This window comes from Bos taurus, chromosome 18 (assembly GCF_002263795.3).
Source record: "Bos taurus isolate L1 Dominette 01449 registration number 42190680 breed Hereford chromosome 18, ARS-UCD2.0, whole genome shotgun sequence".
In the NCBI taxonomy this organism is placed as follows: domain Eukaryota; kingdom Metazoa; phylum Chordata; class Mammalia; order Artiodactyla; family Bovidae; genus Bos; species Bos taurus.
Genome location: NC_037345.1, coordinates 57,218,092 through 57,238,071, shown reverse-complemented (window position 1 = coordinate 57,238,071; position 19,980 = coordinate 57,218,092). Strand labels below are relative to the sequence as shown.

At 43.2% G+C, this 19,980-nt stretch overlaps 1 protein-coding gene across 1 annotated transcript in view; it reads left to right on the top strand.

Annotated features, from left to right (window-relative positions):
• The window catches only part of LOC100336984 (zinc finger protein 331), a 124,626-nt gene extending 105,684 nt beyond the window's left edge, over positions 1–18,942 (top strand). Inside the window, 5 exon segments of the mRNA NM_001319887.1 lie at positions 10,713–10,839; positions 12,300–12,395; positions 15,562–16,816; positions 16,985–17,404; positions 17,741–18,942. Of these exon segments, the coding sequence (NP_001306816.1) occupies positions 10,713–10,839; positions 12,300–12,395; positions 15,562–16,816; positions 16,985–17,404; positions 17,741–17,906 (2,064 nt within the window). The 3' untranslated portion in view covers positions 17,907–18,942.
• Positions 18,943–19,980: the final 1,038 nt, after the last annotated feature.

Sequence of the window (19,980 nt, the reverse complement as noted above, 5' to 3'; positions counted from 1 at the left end):
CAGACCGTTCCCTAGCTTTGCTGCTGGCATAGAAATGAAATCCACTAGAGCAAACAGGACCCACTGAAGCACATCATTTGGGAAAAGGAAGGATGAGGACACGAGGTGATGACTCTGATTCCTGGGTGGCCCGAGGGTTACTCAAGGGTTGCTGAAATACAACTGTTCTGTAATTAGTTACAGGAGGTTAAGGGTTACCTTTTTTTTTTTTTTAATGATGGATACAACATCCAAGAAGTTGACTCACTGGATGCATAAGAAAATGCAACATAACAAGAACAAGCTAAATGCATGATCCTGGGTTATTTTTATCTGTAATAGCTAACATGAAAGAAGAGGAAAAGGCTGGGCTGGATCCTGACAGCCAAGTTTGGGTTCTGTCCAGCCCAAGATAAAGCTGTTAGCCTTGGGGCTGCTGCTACTAAAGGGAAGCGTTATGGTGAAACCACAGGGAGCACAAAACATTAAAGTGAGTCACCAGAAAATGAAGAAAGACGAAGGGGAGAGTCCAAGTCTGACAGGGTGGAAATCTTTAAACAGTCCTTAAGAAATGGGATAAATAGGAACTTCCCTGGTGGTCCAATGGTTAAGAATCCTCCTGACAGTTCAAAGGAAATGGATTCCATCCCTGGTCCAAGAAGATTCCACATGTCAGAGGGGCAACTCAGCCTGTGCTGCTGTAACTACTGAAGCTCGTGCACCTAGAGCCTGTGTTCCACAACCGAGAAGCCACTGCAATGAGAAACCCACGTGCTGCAAATAGAGCAAGCCCACATGCAGCAACAAAGACCCAGCCCAGCCAAAAATTAATAGATTAATTTTAAAAAAGAATTGGGATAAAGGGACATTGATGGGGTCAAAACAAAGGTCTCAGTGCAGCACGCTGGGAGACTGGGTGGACCCGTGGGAACCCTGGATCGTCCCCCAGCATTGAAGGACCTCAGTCAAGTCTGCTCTATCTACCCTTGTTTGGGGGAATTTAAAAAGCCACAAGACAGATAGGACAATGAGAAATCTGACTGCAAATCACCTGAGGTGATGGTCCCATAACCTAATCAAGATAAAGATTCATTAAAGGGCCTGGGTTCCTTGGCCCCACTTCCAGTGGGGCACTCAAAGCCATATGCACATTAGCAATAAAATGGAGACATGTTTCCTTAACACGGGAGCCTCACGCTCTGTGATTCTAAAACTTGTTGTTTAGTCACTCAGTCATGTCTGACTCTTTGTGAACCCCATGAACTGCAGCATGCCAGGCTCCCCTGTCTTTCACTATCTCTCAGAGTTTGCTCAAATTCATGACCACTGAGTCAATGATTCTATCTAACCATCTCATCCTGTCGTCCCCTTTCTCCTTTTGCCTTCAGTCTTTCCCAGCATCAGGGTCTTTTCCAATAAGTCAGCTCTTTGCATCACGTGGCCAAAGCATTGGAGCTTCAGCTTCAGTATCAGTCCTTCGAATGAATAGTCAGGGTTGATTTCCTTTAGCCTTGACTAGTTTGAACTCTTTGCTGTCCACGGGACTCTCAAGAGTCCTCTCCAGCACCACAATTTGAAAGCATCAATTCTTTGGTGCTCTGCCTTCTTTATGGTCCAACTCTCCCATCTGTACATGACTACTGGAAAAACCATGGCTTTGACTATACAGACTTTTGTCAGCAAAGTGATGTCTCTGCCTTTTTGATACGCTGTCTAGGTTTGTCATAACTTTCCTTCCAAAAGGCAAGCATCTTTTAATTTCATGACTGCAGTCACCATCTGCAAAGATTTTGGAGCCCAAGAAAATAAAATCTGTCACTGCTTCCACTTTTTCTCCTCCTATTTGCCATGAAGTGATGGGAACGGATGCTAGTCAGTCCTAATAGGAGTTACAGTTGAATGGGGAAGCTATGGAAATTTAAGAATTGATGGGATTACTGTGGGAGTTTAGAGGAAGATTGGAGTGTTTAAATAGATTTCATGGAAAGTCATTGGATCTCCTCCTTTACCTCAATGTATTAATAAATAGATAACTTGTATGACTGGGGAACATTTCCCCTTTCTAGTATTATTAAATAGGAGACATATAAATCCTCCCTTCAACCAAAATTGATTGGATATAATAAATGGGAACCAATAAAACTGCCCAAACCCACACAGGTTGTTAATTTGAAAAGGACAGGATGTCTGGTGGAAAAAAGAAGTTAGAAGCCCAGTGTCTGATTGGCCTATTTGGATTTTGGAGGACACACACATATTCTACATCAGGGATTGTTGCTAGCCCCTGTCTATAAAATTACTGGAAAGAAGTCTCGGAATCCTTATGCAGACCGGAGTTTATGGCAAAAGCCAATGAGCTCCACAAAGTGGCGGCTGCTGGAATATTTTACCAGAAATCAATTGAGACCAACCCAATGTCTGAGGACATAAAATAACCTTGGAACCTGAAATACCCATGATGTCTTTGGTAATGCTTGATTAAAATGCTAATAAGGAAGGTCATGCCCAGACGTATTTCTTCATTCTGCCTCTTTCCCAGGAATTATTGCAGAATTATTGCAGAAATGGCCCAGAGAGGAAAAGCAGTTATCTGTGGTTTCCCAATGAATCAGTGTCATAGCCGCCATAATCGGCACTCAAACCCTGGGCTCCTGCTCTGAAGTTGGTGCTTTTCAAAAAAAACAAGTGTGTGTGGGGGGAATAGTTTCAAGAAAGGTGAAATTGATGTGAACATTTTATCAATGACTATCAAACAAGTTCATTTCTAAGCTCTGCACAGGGCACAGAGTCTGCTTGATGTTTGGATGTCAAGGGGGAGCTGGGTGGGGGAGGGATGGATTGGGAGTTTGGGGATTCACAGATGCAAACTATTACAATACAGAATGGATAAACAACAAGGCCCTACTGTGTAGCACAGGGAACTATTTTCAGTATCTTGTGATAAACCATAAAGGAAAAGAATATGAAAGAGAATATATATACATATATACATGTATAATTGAATCTCTTTGCTGTACAGCAGAAACTAACATTAAATCAGCTATACGTCAATTAAAGAAAAAAGATGTGCAGAGCTAGGCTGTGCAGGGTTGGCATAGCAGCTCTCCAAGGCCGTCAGGGAACTAGGCTTCTTGAATTGTTCTGCTAAAGCATCCTTAAGTGAACAATCACCATGAGTGGCTTTCTTCTTTATGGTTACCTCATGGTTGCCAAATTGCTGCTCCACCTCCAGTATCACATCCATATTCTAGGAGGAAGAAGAAGGAAGAGACGGGAAAGAGGAAAGGACAGTATCAGGAAAGCAAAAACTTCCCCAAGAATCCCCAGCTCACTTCCACTAAAGCAATGTCACACGGTCCCCTCTTAACTGCAAAGGAGGCCAAAGTAGTGCTTGAGCGGGCAATATTGCATCCCTAAACAGGTTGAATTTGTTGAGTAATGAAGAGCAGGGTAGGTTACTATCTGGCATCTACACAAAAACAAATCACTCTGTCATGAGGAAAAAATCACTTCTCCAGAAAAGAACAAATAACATCACTTGATAGGGGCTTCCCTGGTGGTCCAGTGGTTAAGACTCCGCGTCCCAGTGTAGGCAACACAGGTTCCATCCCTGGTCGGGGAACTGAGATCCCACCTGCTGCCGAGCAACTCCATGCCCTGTAGCCCGCCTTCTGCAACTGAGACACAACGTAGCCAAATAAATAAATTAAAAAGGAAATCACTTGATAATTCTGGGAAGGGAGAGATTACCCACTTCTGATTGGGTAGGGCAATCAGGAAAGGCTGCGTGGAGGAAGCTGCATTGAACTCAGCTGTGAAATTGAAGAAGGATTTGAATGTGGACAGAGGAGAGTTACAAGATGAAAAGCTGGAGGCTCCAGAGCAGGGGGTGGCTCGGGCTGCAGTGATGTGAAAAAAGAGGACTTAAGGGTGTAGGGTGGGCTTCCCTGATGGCTCAGCAGTACAGAATCCACCTGGAAGGCAGGAGATTCAGGTTACTTCCCTGGGCCAGGAAGATCCCTCGGAGGAGGAAATTACAACCACTCCAGTATTCTTGCCTGGAGAATCCCAGGGACAGAGGAGCCTGGTGGGCTACAGTCCAAAGGATGGCAAAGAATCAGACACAACGCAGCAGCCACACGAGGGTGTAGGGCACCAAGGAGTCAATGTGGGTTAAGCATCTGCGGGCCAGATTCTGGCCGGGCTGGGGAGGTAAGGGGGGTGTGGGCAAGGATAGGAGCTCATCAGGGGGTCTGAAGAGCTTCGAGCACAGGAGCCATCTGAATAGAGCTAGCACACTGGAGTTCCAAGATTAGTCAGTGTTTCAGCATCTGTCGATCACTCTCCATGGCCTGTCTCCCCAGGTGGTGAGAATGAATCATCTGGAGGTCAGCGGTGGAGGAGAGACAGGCAAATTCTTCATTCCCCCCAAGTAACCCAGATGGAAAGTCCAAGATCAAGGGCAACTCTTCAGGGGGAAATGACTCCTTTCCTCCAGTAACCCCAAACAATTCCAATGGCAAAGTACGTGGAAATGCTAAGGACTGATTCCTCATTATTGGAGACCTTGAAGAGCGTGACTATCCTTTATCAACCCACAATCTCACTGGATGGACCACGTGTCCGACCTGTTCTACGGAGAGTGAGGCAGTTTCATGGTGTTCTCACTCAGAAATCAGCATAGCAGTCTTTGCTTAAGATGAATGCCCAGTCCACGTCCACTGGGATGGGGAAGAGGAAAATCTAAAAATGTTCATTGAATGGGTGGTACGTGGTCCTGAATTGAGGCAGGAACACAGTAAACCTCAGGCATTCATTGTATGCCTTTTCCAGCAATGATAGTGTGAGACGGGCTCAGGGAGTCTCTCTGTTTTCCAGACTAGGGAAGAGTAGAAGGGGAAGTGACTTGCCAGGAGCATCCAGACAGTGATGGAGGGAAAACTCTGACCACAGGTGGGGCTGGAAGGGCCAGAGCTGGGGACGCAAGGAAGGGAGGAGCTGAGGGTGGGAAGTCTAGCCTGGGTGGGGGTGGATGAGGGATCGCAGGCAATGCAGATCCTCAGGAGACTCCTTTGCTATCCGTCTGGAAAGTTGAGTGTTCCGGTTCAGGCCAGATGAGGAGAAAGGGTGAAGGGCAACTGGTCTGTGAGGCCTGACTCCTCTGGACGTCCGAACAACATTTTTTTTAATATATAATTTTGTTTATTTATTTATCTTTGGCTGTGCTGAGTCTTTATAGCTGTGCGGGCTTTTCTCTAGTTGCAGTGAGCAGGCTTCTCACTGCGGTGGCTCCTCTGGCTGCAGAGCACAGCACCTAGGGTGCCTGGCCTTCAGTAGTTCTGGCTCATGGGCTCAGTTGTGGTTCTCGGGCTCTAGAGCACAGGCCCAGTGGTTGTGGCACACGGGCTTAGTTGCTCAGCAGCCTGGGATTTTGGTTTTGGTTCCTCAGGGTTTTAGTTCCTGCATTTCTAGAATGTCTTCTAGATTCTTCTGCTTCTTATAATAGAGTTTCAGATCCCTGCTTTCTAGGAGTAATGGGAATACATGAGTTGAGAAAGACAGACTTCGTGATGATTCATTATGATTTTTAACCTTCCTCTCCACTGAGATAATCTTCATCCTTCATACTGCTGCTGCTACTAAGTCACTTCTGTCGTGTCTGACTCTGTGCAACCCCATAGACGGCAGCCCACTGGGCTCCTCTGTCCCTGGGATTCTCCAGGCAAGAACACTGGAGTGGGGTGCCATTTCCTTCTCCATATAGTGTGTGTGATATTCATACATATTCATCAATAAAACTGAATGGTTTCTGGTGATACAGTTGATGTGTGATGAATGGTTTACCTACCACGGACATTAACCTCTCCCACCTTACTTAAGGTTGCAGGGAAGAATACATGACAGTGAACTATTAGGTAGCACAGTGGGATGACATCTGTTACTGCCCTTAAGCCTCATATAATTTGATCATATATTTCCCACCATTTGTCCATTGTACTTTTCCCCCTCTCTGTAACTGCAGGGACATGGTGACGGTTCTAATAAGAAGGATCATACAGAGTACTGTTGAGAGCTTCCCTGACTGCTCCATGCTGTTGCTGCCTCAGCGTCTGTCTGGGGAGCAAGCAGCCTGCAGGTCCTTGAACTCACACCAGCCAGTCCTGTGAGCACGTCCACTAGGTGACCCCCTTCCTTGAGACCAGCAGTCTTGCTGAACCCCAGGGTCTACTGCACAGGCCCCCCCTTCAATGACACCCTCAGAGCTCACCAGAATCCTGCTCCTCTTGGTTTGAATGGACCCATCCATGCTCAGCCTGGGGAGCCCACAGCACTTCACCCAGGGTCCCTTAGAAAGGCCTGAACCCCAAGTACTGGAACTTTCTCTGCCTGGTTCTAGCCTGACCTCCCTCAGAAATTCCCACCCTAAACCCTCCCCTCCTGAGAGGTCTCAGCTGTGCTGAGTGAGAGGGCTCAAGCTCAGGGCTCCTGAGTGTGGGTCTTGGGGAAGAAGCATCAGAACAGAGAACTTGCTAAAGACGTATTTAATGACCTCACCTCAGACCTTCAAATTCATAACTTCTTACAGTGGGGACCTGACCTCGAGGGGTTCACATTCACTGAAATTCATTGGCCAAGTGATTTCCATCTGTTTCCCATCAGGGTCACGTGACCAGTGTTAGGCAAGGACCTCCTGGTGCCCTCCCCACAGAGTTGTCTCTTGGTCCTGTGGGAGCATCAGTGTGGTGCGTAGGAAGAGCTCCAGGGGACTCTAAGGGGAGGCCCGGGTTAAGGACGTGGCTCCTGGTCTACCTGTGAGAGCTGAGGCCGGGCTTCAGTCCAAGGAGAGGCCGCAGGGTTGGTCTAACTGGATTTGGACCGGGGAAGTCAGTCAGCTCACATGGTCTGTGTGAGCAGAGGGTTAGGAGCTCTCTGTGGGGAAAGAACAATCAAGAAATAAGTCCACAGGCTGGTCTCCAGGTAGGAAGTGATTGTTCCTGAATCTCTCCTGAGACAGGACAGGGGAGGTGGGTCTTTTCAGCTTTTCAAGGGCCTTCTGTCTGTAGGTGAAGTGGTTGCAGGTTAAAGAGCTGTGCGGATGCCTTTGAAGGTATTTTCTCAAGATGCAGAGGTGTGTTTGCTACATAACATCCCCAGAGAAGACACAGCAGGAGGAAGAAGAGGAGGAAATGGCAGCTTCTCAGGTACATGTCCTGTTCTGGGCCTGGGGCTGTGTCTGCTTTTCCTCCTGAACTGCCTGGATTGAGAATCTGCAAACCTTTAGTTCTCTCCTTCTAATTTTTCTGCCTGGGGTATTTGTTATCAACTTATTTTTTCCTTTTCTTCTTATCGTGAAGACCGGCTCTCTAGACCACCTCTCCCTTGTGTCCCAGAGCCTGTTCTCCGGTTGTCTGTATCCTGGCTTTCTATAGAACATGATGAATTCTCAAAGTGAATTAGTGACTTTCAGCTGGTGAATATATTCCCTTTGTGAGAGATCAACACGGAGAGGCACTGGTATCCGAGATTCCCACTGGGATGTGGTTCGGTGTTGGGATCTTAGGCAAGTAGGGGAAATGCCATGATGAGTTTACACGTGGATACAATTCAGCTCTTGAGGAGTTAAAAAATGCCCTTATATATTAAATCAACTCAGTGATCCAGAATTTTTCAGAAACTGCTCAGAAATAAAAAGAAAACTAGGAGATACTGTCCTCTGTAATGCTAAGACTTACTAGTTAAACACATTGTTAGGTGACAAAACAGAGGAAGTGTATATAAACTGAATTTTGCATAAAACTGATATCTTTTTATGTTAGGTTCAACTTATAATTTCCTTAATTTTTCCTAAATGCCCAGGCTCTGATTGTGCATCTTCCGTGTGATCCATTTACACCATGACAGATGATGTCCACTGGCTCTGGTGATTTCTCTGAGGTTATCAGGCTATGAAGTTCATTTTTTCCCCTCTGTCTTTAAACAAGGTTGTGGAAAAATGGAGTGAGGAAGGTGTGAAAACCCTCACAGTTAATGGAGAAACTCCGCATCTTCTTGGTTTCTCTTTGCTTTGGAAAATGAACACTCACTGTGTTGATGATAGACACTGGGTTTTGGGAGTGGGGTTTTCATCACTCAAGCCCAGGTGTGGTTTTTCCAGTACACTCCATGCTCATATCACAGACATAGTCTTCTTACTCACTTATTTTTTTTCAAAATATTTGCAACAATCATATTGGTGCTAATCTGTTTTCACCTAGTTGAATTTCTAAGATACAGCTCAACAAAATGATACAGTTTTTCAGAAAATCAAAGTTTCAGAACCAAGAGCTCTAATTTATCTTATATGGTTGTATATGTTTGCACCCTAGTGTATTTAAATATGCAAAGACTATCATCCACAAGTAGATGTATATATTTTAACCCATTAAAAATCATCTCAATTTTATTGACATGAATCAGTTCAGTTCAGTTGCTCAGTCGTGTCTGACTCTTTGCAACCCCATGAACCACAGCATGCCAGGCCTCCCTGTCCATCACCAACACCTGGAGTTTACCCAAACTCATGTTCAATGAGTTGGTGATGCCATCCAACCATCTCATCCTCTGTCGTCCCCTTCTTCTCCTGCTTTCAATCTTTCCCAACATCAGAGTCTTTTCAAACAAGTCAGCTTTTCGCATCAGATGGCCAAAATATTGGAGTTTCAGCTTCAACATCAGTCCTTCCAATGAACACCCAGGACTGATTTCCTTTAGGATGGACTGGTTGGATCTCCTTACAGTCCAAGGGACTCTCAAGAGTCTTCTCCAACACCACAGTTCAAAAGCATCACTTCTTCTGTGGTCAGCTTTCTTTATAGTCCATCTCTCACATCCATACACGGCTACTGGAAAAACCATAGCCTTGACTAGATGGACCTTTGTGGACAAAGTAATGTCTCTGCTTTTTAATATGCTGTCTAGGTTGGTCATAACTTTCCTTCCAAGGAGTAAGCATCTTTTAATTTCATGGCTGCAATCACTATCTGCAGTGATTTTGGAGCCCAAAAAAATAAAGTCAGCCACTGTTTCCACTGTTTCCCCATCTATTTGCCAGGAAGTGATACGATCAGATGCCGTGATCTTAGTTTTCCGAATATTAGCTTTTCTTTAATACTCCTTATAGGTATATAGTCTCATTTTAATATATGTCTGTATACAGGAAAATGTTAAATTTTTTTTCTTGTTTTGGTATTCTCCCCACGTATATAAAGTTCTTTTTAAAAAATACACATATTTATGTGTTTGGCTGAGTTGTGTCTTGTTCATAGCCTGCAGAATCTTGGAGCCATGTGGGAGACTGTTGCAGCAGGCAAACTTTAGCTGTGGCGTGTGGGATCTAGTTTTCTAACAAGGGACTGAACCCAGCCCCCTGACTTGGGAGCTTGGACTACCAGGGAAGACGCTATAAAAACTTGTATAAACTTTCTTTAGTGTTGTCTCTGTGTATTTGTGTTTTACTAGTTAAATTTTAGTTCACATAAACTGAAGCAAAATTCAAAATCTGTCATTTAAGTAATGGTTGACAAAATATTTGCAAAAAGGTGGAACAACAATGTTGATTTTATATTATTTATGTGGTGCATTCAAGACTCTGTAAAAACTGTTAGAAAGACATATACTACTACTACTACTACTAAGTCGCTTCAGTCGTGTCCGACTCTGTGCGACCCCATAGACGGCAGCCCACCAGGCTCCCCCGTCCCTGGGATTCTCCAGGCAAGAACACTGGAGTGGGTTGTCATTTCCTTCTCCAATGCATGAAAGTGAAAAGTCAAAGTGAAGTCGCTCAGTCGTGTCTGACCCTTCGCGACCCCATGGACTGCAGCCCACCAGGCTCCTCTGTCCATGGGATTTTCCAGGCAAGAGTACTGGAGTTGGGGTGCCAGTGCCTTCTCCGAGAAAGACATATAGTATATACTAAATAGTTCAAAAGATTATTGCGGCTATGGGTACTATTCTATCAGACCCATCAATTTTGAAAAACACTTAAAATTCAAAGTTAAGTATAAATTCTTACCTTACTAGTCTACTTCTTTGCTATTCAGAATGGTCATTTATGTATCAGAATTTTCAACACTGCTAGTTAAAATAAGCTTGTTAAAAATGTGGCACATTGGCCCCACTCCAGAACTCTTAGATCAGAGCATGCTTTTTTAAAATATTGCCTGTCTCCTTGATAAGGGCCTTCCCCGGTGGCTCAGATGGTGAAGAGTCTGCCTGCAATGTGGGAGACCTGGATGCGATCCCTTGGTGGGAAGATTCCCCTGGAGAAGGAAATGGCAACTCACTCCAGTATTCTTGCCTGAAAAATCCCATGGACACAGAAGCCTGGTGTGCTACAGTGCATGGGGTCAGAAAGAATCAGACATGACTGAGTGACTAACATACTTTCCCTGATAGACAGTTTATCTTGTGTCACACGAGTACAACTCTCAAAAATAGATAGGTCAGTGTGGTGTGATTGTTTTATAATTTCTCTTCCAGGTCAGAATAGTTTCTATAGTGGTCTGTGGATCATATCTCATTCTCCTTTCCTGGGTTAGAAATACAGTGGAAAATACGGCTGTATAAAAATTATATTCTTGTGTAACACCAGACATTCTCCTAAATCAAAACCATTTCTCTTGCTGGTTTCATCTCGGGTCACATTAGGAAGTCTTCCCATGTCCACATGGCTCATGTCCTTTGTATTTCAGGGACGGCTGACATTCCAGGATGTGGCCATAGACTTCACCCAAGAGGAGTGGGAGTGCCTGGACCTCGGTCAGCGGGAATTATACCGGGACGTGATGTTAGAGAACTACGGGAACCTGGCCTCCTTGGGTGAGGATAACTGCCTTCCAGAATCCCTTAAGTACCTTCAGGGTTTTGGTTCGTTCATTCTAGAATGTCTCCTCGAATTTTCTGCTTTGTCCAGTAGAGGTTCAGATCCCTACTTTCTAGGGGAAAAAGGGTATTTGTGACATTTGAAAGAAAGACTTCATTATGGGTCATTATAATTCTAACCTTCTTCTTCCTTGATGTAATCTGCCTCCTTGTTGTTCAGTCGCTAAATCATGTCCAGCTCTTTGTGATCCCATGGAATGCTGCAAACCAGGTTTCCTATCCTTCCTTAACTCCCAGAGTTTGCTCAAATTCATATCCATTGAGTCAATAATGCTATTCAATCATCTCATCCTCTGACGCCCCCTTCTCCTCCTGCCCTCAGTCTTTCCCAGCATCAGGGTCTTTTCCAGTGAGTCGGCTCTTCACATCAGGTGGCCAAATTATTGGAGCTTCAGTTTCAGTCCTTCCAACGAATATTCAGGGTTGATTTCTTTAGGATTGACTGGTGTGATCTCCTTGCTGACCAAGGGACTCTCAAGAGCCTTCTCCAGCACCACAGTTCAAAGGCATCAATTCTTTGGTGCTCAGCTTTCTCTATGTTCCAAATATCACATCCATATGTGACTACTGGAAAAACCATAGCTTTGACTAGATGGACCTCTGTTGGCAAAGTGATGTCTCTGCTTTTTAATATGCTGTCTAGGTTTGCCCCTTTCTTCCAAGGGGCAAGCATCTTTTAATTTCATGGCTGCAGTCGCAATCTGCAGTGATTTTGGACCCCCCAAAATAAAGTCTATCACTGTTTCCATTGTTTCCCCATCTACTTGCTATGAAATGATGGAACTGGATGCCATGATCTTAGTTTTCTGAATGTTGAGTTAAACTAACTTTTTAACTCTCCTCTTTCACTTTCATCAAGAGGCTCTTCAGTTTTTCTTCACTTTCTGCCACAGGGGTGGTGTCATCTGCATATCTGAGGTATTGATATTTCTCCCGGCAATCTTGATTCCAGCTTGTGCTTCATCGAGCCCAGCATTTCTCATGAGGTACTCTGCATATAAGTTAAATAAGCAGGGTGGCAATATCCAGCCTTGATGTACTCCTTTCCCAATGGTACAGTTGTTCCATGTGCAGTTCTAACTATTGCTTCTTGACCTGCATATCCTTCATTCTAGGTTAGTGGTAATTCTGTAAGTTCTGTGGTATAAAATAGTGCCACTCTCCTCTTAAAACCGGATTTCTACTACTAGCTTTTGCCTTAGTAGTACTTGAGCATAATATCAGAACCTGATTTTGAGCATTTGTCTTTTAAAGGTGCTTCCAATAAACTATTTGGTAAAATCATTTTTTAAGGCTATTTTAACTTTCTTCCTTGACTTCTCTCTCACCTGAACACATATTGGATTGGAAATTGATGAATATCTGGGAAAACACATATTCCTTTTTCTGATGAACAGGTCTTGTGATCTCTAAGCCGGACCTGGTCACATTTCTGGAGCAAATGAAGGATCCCTGGGATACACGGAGAATGGAGACGCCAGCCGTGCACCCAGGTATGTGTCTATGGATGGAGCAGAAAAATCCGGTGAGAGGGACAAGCATTGTGGAGGAAGTCATACTTCGTGGTGTGGTTTGAGAAGATCTGCTGTGGAAATGATTTTGGATTAGCCTGGGTTTATTTCTGTCACTGTCATAGAGGGTCATCTCCTGACCCATTCCTGATTCTTTTTATCGTTTATGTAGTTTTCTCCAGCGGTTAATTTTCACATTCACAGTGAGAACCAAAATACTTGTCTGGCTTGGGACAACCTGCATGACCTGATAGCTCTTCCATTTTTGGGAGGTTTTAGAAAATCTGTGCACATTTCTGAGTAACTGTATTAAGCCCTTTTAAAAGTTCTGATTCTGTCCCTAGTCAGAAGTGTGTGGGTGGACTTGTGAACAAATTGCCACACTTCTAGGAATACTGGGGACAAATATTTTTTGTTTTCTACCCTATAATTTCCAACCCACTAGAAACTACACACATGACCTTATAAACTTCATACTCAAATTCTTTCTTCACTGCATAAAACATTTTGCTAAAATGAGAAAATGCAAACCTGAATTTTACTTTAAAGTTCCTCTTTTTTTAATATGAACTAACATTAAATGTGTTAAGTATATTTACCCCAATTCCTTAATGGTAAAATACTTGAATATATTTATTTAACTCATAGAGTTTTAAAATATATTCTTGGCATGAGAATTTAAGACATTTCCCTCCGTGCTTTTTTCTGATTGTTCTTCACTATTAAGCTTATAGATTATATAAAGGAATCTTTAAAAAGAAATTTTTCTCTTCCAATAATGCCATTTTACAAAGTTATGTTAGTTTGCTGTACAGAAAGAATAAGTGATACATATACACATTTCCCTCCTTGATTAGATTTCCTTCCCATTTAGGTGACCACTGAGCATTGAATAGAGTTCCCTATGTTCTCACCATATTTTTCAAGTCTCACTTCTTATTTTATTTCTCAAGAACTCTTACCTTATTAAATCTATCTTGTTTCTTATGAAACATCCCAGGACTTTATTGTTTATGCCATCTATTTCTGATTAGTTCTAGGTCAATATCATTTACGATTTTAGATTCTATTAGAACATGCTCAGATAACAACATGAGTGGTAAGAAGTGGGTTAAATAATTAGTAGGCATTAGTATTTGTGGAGAAGGAAATGGCAACCCACTCCAGTGTTCTTGCCTGGAGAATCCCAGGGATGGGGGAGCCTGGTGGGCTGTCGTCTCTGGGGTCGCACAGAGTCAGACATGACTGAAGCAACTTAGCAGCAGCAGCAGCAGTATTTGTGAAAATGTTTTGTTTGTAAATTTGATTACTTAAAGGTAAAATTAATCATTACATTGCCCAACTGCTCTTCATTTAGCTGTTCCTGTAGGTTTTTGTCTTGACTTCTCCTCTACACCATACTCCTTTGTCATCTCATTTTGTCCAGTGTTCTGTGTTTGTGGTCTCTGTTCTGCAGGCTGCACATCCTAGTTCCTCTTGCTCTGGTGTCTGCCCTCTGGTGGGTGAGGTGGTCCAGAGACTTGTGCCCTTATCCCCTTGATAGGGAGTTGATTGTTATTATTGTGACCAGAGCCTGTCTGAATATTGAGGGGAGCTTCGTCTTTCCTCTGTGGCTGTCACTGCCCTGTCAGGGGTGGGGTCTGCTTCCTGATTAGTGGAGTAGAGTCCCCAGATCTACTTAGCTGTGTTTCTGATCTATGGTGCTTCTGACCCAGTGGGACTGGAGCACACCCACTGGGAGAGAAGCCACTGAGGATTGCTCCTCGGGGGATGTTCACCTCGGAGCATGCTCTGTGGGTCATCATCCATGTGTTGTGCGAGCTCTCATGTGACCCTGTGTTGGCATTGATCTTGGCCCCACCTGAACCATGGGCATGATGGCACTTGACCGTGGTGTCTCTCAGATGTTGTTTTCACCAGGTCACCAGCATAGATCCACTGTAGTCTCATGTCCCAGGTGTACATTCATTGTGGAGCTGGACCCCCTGCAGTGCTATGGAGGCAATTTAGATGTGACCTGGCCCAACCGCCTCATGGGAATGCCTACAAAGTCTACAATTGCTAAAGCCAGACTGGTCTTGACTGCCAGAGCCTCGTTTCCATCCAGATGTTCTGTCGGGGCTGAGTTTACAAAGCCAGTTGTGGGGTGTAACACCATGGTTTGTACAGCTGCAAGGAGAGATCTCAGCTTTTCTTTCTTAGTGGTAGGGCCTGGGGGCTCAGCTGTGGTTTCAGTGCCATCTGAACATTGAGACCACCCACAGGCGTGTGCTCTGAAGGTGCCCCTGGAGCCCACTGGGGAGGCGGCTGGGGAGGAGGAAGCAGCTGTGGGGGTCGTGAGATCACCCACCTAGGTGGGAGCCATTCCTAGTATCTGGAGAGGCAGGGACAGGCACAGGGGCAGAGAGGCTGCAGTGGGGTTCTTCCCTTTGGGCATCACTCAACAACGCTGCTCTGCTTCTCTGGTGGTTCAGGCTTCCTCCACAAGCATCCCGTTTGCAGAGCTCCTCCCTCCCTCCTGTCCCCTCAGGATGTCTCCTCACAGCCAACCGCAGTCCTCTGCCTGGGTCTGCTCTCCAATCCCCACATTCCAGCACCCAGCCCTTGTGTGCAGCGGTGGACACCCTCTCAGGCTGCGTGGGCAGGGCTGGGCTCAGCAGCCTGTGTACAGGTCTCACTCTGTCCTGCACACTGGTTGCAGTGTTCTCTTCCCACAGAGAATGAGTCTCTCCTTCTGTCCCAACTGGGCTCCCCCCAGTGAGGGGCTTCCCTGGATGGGGAGACCTCTCCTCTCTTCAGTCCCCCCAGGGTTTTGTGGGTCCCATCCCACTTCTTTTCCTCTTCCTTTTCCTCCCTCATTCTTTTGTCCTACCTGGCTCAGCAGGAATCTTTCTTGTCCTTTCCAGGTGTCCAAGTTCCTCTGCCCGTGTTCTGCAGGGCTCTGTGAGAATTTTTCCACTTCAAGATGTATTCTTGATGTTTTTGTGGAGAGAGATGAACTCCACGTCTTCCGAATCCTCTGCCATCTTGACTTCTTCTATCTCAGTTTTAGGCTTAATCTAGCCAGTGTATGCTAATTGTATGTAAATTGTAAACCATATTCCCCGAGAATAGTAAGTAGAATAACTTATTATTTGGTATCTTTCAGCTGTGTCTTCTCACGACACCCAGGGTTTGAGGACCCAAAAGCCAGGCTTAGAAGATTTATTCCCAACAGCAAAGCTAGGAATATATGAAAGATTTCACCTTGGAAATTTACATTTAACCAAAGACTGGGAATATATGAGGGCATATAAAGAACAGAGAGCATGTTATGATGGACAAAACCAAATTGGTACAGATTCCCATAATGTAAACATTACCGCCAAAAGAAATCAAGGATGTGAATCAAATAGGGAAAAACCAATCTCAGATGACCAATTTCGGTCATCAACATCCGCAGATAAGTGTATATTTGTCAGCAAAGACCCACATCAACTCTTGAAACATACACGTTCTCTGAAGGGAAAGGTGGAAAATCTGGAAAGTCATCTAGTCTCTACTGCAAATACTCATTCAAACAACTCTGAGCATAGGTGTCTATTAAATATACATTCAAACATATCTGGAAACCAGAAACTTGAAAATGAGGGGGGAAATTCCCAATATAATCATTTTGAGGGATCCTTTAACAAGGGTTTATTGTTCTTCAACCAACAACTATTTTCTCCTTGTTCCAAAATCTGTAATGTGGATAATAATGGGAGAGACCTTATTCAACCATCATTGTTCAATACATATGGAGGTATAATTAGTGTGGAACAACTTTACAAGCGTAACAACATGAGTAATGCCTTAAGCAGGAGCTCTACCCCCAATAATTACAAGAGTATACATGATGGAATGAGAAGCTCTTCATGCAGTGAAACTGGGCATAATGTTGACCAAGACTCATATCTCATGAAACAACAGGGACATCAATTTTCAGACAATTCTAAACATAATAAGTATAAGAATATATTTTATCAAAGCTCAAATCTTACTATTAATACGTATAAGAGTATTGATATTGGAGAGAAGACTTATAATTGTTATGATTATGCTAAAGCTTTTAACCAGTCTTCAAAAGTTATTCAACAGCAGAATATTCAGACTAAGCAGAAACATTACAAGTGTAATATATGTGGGAAAGTCTTTAGTAACTCACCAAATCTAAGTAGACATAGGAAAATTCATACAGGAAGGAAATGTTTCAAATGTACAGCATGCGGCAAAGCCTTTAATCAGAGTTCATATTTAACTGAACATCAGCGAATCCATGCTGGGGAGAAACCATACAAATGTACAGAATGTGGCAAAACCTTTATCTATTGTTCACGTGTTACTCAACATCAGCGAATTCATACTGGGGAGAGACCTTATAAATGTACAGCATGTGGCAAGGCTTTTAAGCATAGTTCAACTTTAACTGAACATCAGCGAATCCATACTGGGGAGAGACTTTATAAATGTACAGAATGTGGCAAAGCCTTTACCCGTTATTCACTTCTTACTGAGCATCAACGAATCCATACTGGGGAGAGACCTTATAAATGTACAGAATGTGGCAAAGCCTTTAACTGGCATCTGAGTCTTACTGTACATCAGCGAACTCATACTGGGGAGAAACCACACAAATGTAAAGAATGTGGCAAAGCCTTTATCTCTTGTTCAAATCTTACTCGACATCAACGAATCCATACTGGGGAGAGACCTTATAAATGTACAGACTGTGGCAAAGCCTTTACCCGTTATTCATCTCTTACTCAGCATCAACGAATCCATACTGGGGAGAGACCTTATAAATGTACAGAATGTGGCAAAGCCTTTAACTGGCATCTGAGTCTTACTGTACATCAGCGAACTCATACTGGGGAGAAACCATACAAATGTAAAGAATGTGGCAAAGCCTTTATCTGTTGTTCACATCTTACTCAACATCAACGAATCCATACTGGGGAGAGACCTTATAAATGTACAGAATGTGGCAAAGCCTTTACCTGTTATTCACTTCTTACTCAGCATCAACGAATCCATACTGGGGAGAGACCTTATAAATGTACAGAATGTGGCAAAGCCTTTACCCGTTATTCACTTCTTACTCAGCATCAACGAATCCATACTGGGCAGAGACCTTATAAATGTACAGACTGTGGCAAAGCCTTTACCCGTTATTCACTTCTTACTCAGCATCAGCGAATTCATACTGGGGAGAAACCATATAAATGTAAAGACTGTGGCAAAGCCTTTATCCATTGTTCACATCTTACTCGACATCAACGAATCCATACTGGGGAGAGACTTTATAAATGTACAGACTGTGGCAAAGCCTTTTCCCGGAGTTCAGGTCTTTCTCAACATCAGAGAATTCATACTGCAGGGAAATCTCAGAAATGTAAGGAATGTGGCAAAGGATTTCATCACAGCCATCACCTCACTCACCATCAGAGAATACATACTGCAGAGAAACCCTAGAAATGAATCAGTGATAAAAAAAGGTTGGTCCTAAGTATACAATTTTGAAAAAACGAGTGTTTACTTTGGAAAGATACACGAATGAAATACAAAAATGTAGACAAGTGTTTAATCAAACAGCAAAAGGAAAGCAATGCCAGAGAATTCATGAAAGCATTTCATTAGTACCACTTTTGTTGAATTACTCTAAACAGAAACACTGTAGCAAGTATGCCATAATTAAAACACGTACAAAATTGATATGTTAGTATGGATCACAAGATGAAGGGGTGGATATTTGCAGAGGTATAATTATTATTCATGTATCCTTGTTTATATTAATGTTATTTGAGATCATTAAGGAACCAAAACGAATGTAATTCAACTCTCAAGTTACTATGCTGTGATTTGTTTCTACTGTATATATGAACTTCTGTTTCTGATGGTTGTTGCCTCAATTGTAAGAGAAGCCCTTCTATATGAGGTGGGAACCATTTATATTTATTCTCCAATTTATAAGATTAAGAACACAGTAATGTTATATGCACACCAAACCTCTAAATGGAGGTATTTGTCACTGATGTCAAACATCTGTGTTGTCACCATGATGTAAGTGTTCAGGGAATAATTCAAAGTAAGACGGAAGTTTGCTCTAAGTTTTCAGTAATTATGTCACTTGCTTTTTAAGCATAAAACAAGGGTTGTTCATTAAAATCTAAGGTATTTTTATAACATCAACATAGAAAATCATGCATATTACCTGGCAGGCTTGAAGCAAGGACACCTTCTCTGCTACCTGATGTAAGTATAGAAAACTCTTTCTGGAAAAGTCATATTAGTATAATAAATGTCCATCCATGTTTACTAAATTAGCCTCCATTTTGTAAACCATATAAATCACATTCATAGATCATTTCATCAGAGAAACAGGAAAGTTTTTAGAAGCTTGTAATCTGTATTTTAATCAAGGATCAAACAACAGTTGTAAAAGGTTTTATTCCATCTGTGTAAAATTAATGTATGTTAATTAATAAAAGTGAATGGTTTTTTAGTGTTACAGTTGACGTGGAATGAGTGAAGGGTGAACGCACCACCAGCATTAACCTCTCCCACCTATTTAAGGTTGCAGGAAAGATAACGTTACAATAAACTATCTGTAGCACAGGGGCATGGCATCTGTAGAAATTAGTCCCTTACTGGCGTGAAACTCTCATAAGTTCATATATTTCCCACCATTTCTATGTTGTATCTCCTCTCCCATTTTGAAACTACTCGGACATTGTGATGGTTCTAATAAGAAGGACCATACAGAGTACTGTTGAGAGCCTCCCTGACTGGTCCGTGCTGTTGCTGCCTCAGCATCTGTCTGGGGAGCAGGCAGCCTGCAGGTCCTTGAACTCACACAAGCCAGTCCTGTGAGCACCTCCACTAGGTGACCCCCTTCCTTGAGATCAGCAGTCTTGCCAAACCCCAGGGTCTACTGCACAGGCCCCCCTTCAATGACACCCTCAGAGCTCACCAGAATCCTGCTCCTCTTGGTTTGAATGGACCCATCCACGCTCAGCCTGGGGAGCCCACAGCACTTCACCCAGGGTCCTTTATAAAGGCCTGAACCCCAAGTACTGGAGCTTTCTCTGCCTGGTTCTAGCCTTGACTTTCCTCAGGGGCCCTCAAAGCTTCCTGTGAATTCTCTCAGGACCTAGAGTCAGAAACTCACCTGCTTCAATTGTCCTTTGTTCTTCTGTTAGCTAAAGCTTTTCAGGGGCTCACTTAAGCAAATGTAAATTTAACAAAGTCACAAAAAGAATAATTAAAAGCCATGATAGTAAAGTTCTGAACCAAGATTTGTAAAATCTTACCCAGTATAATTCTTAGCACATGTTTCTTATCTAGGCTTAAAGGAACTGTTTTCTCATGGCCTTGGCATACATAATATAATTTATATAACACACATTGAATACAATATATAAATATCTGAAGGTATACATGTTAGCAGTGAGAAAACCAAGAAGGAATATGTGAGTGTATGTGTATTCGTACACATTTAACTTTGAGAATTTAGAAATGCTAGATCCAAACTGGTCGTTTTAGAATT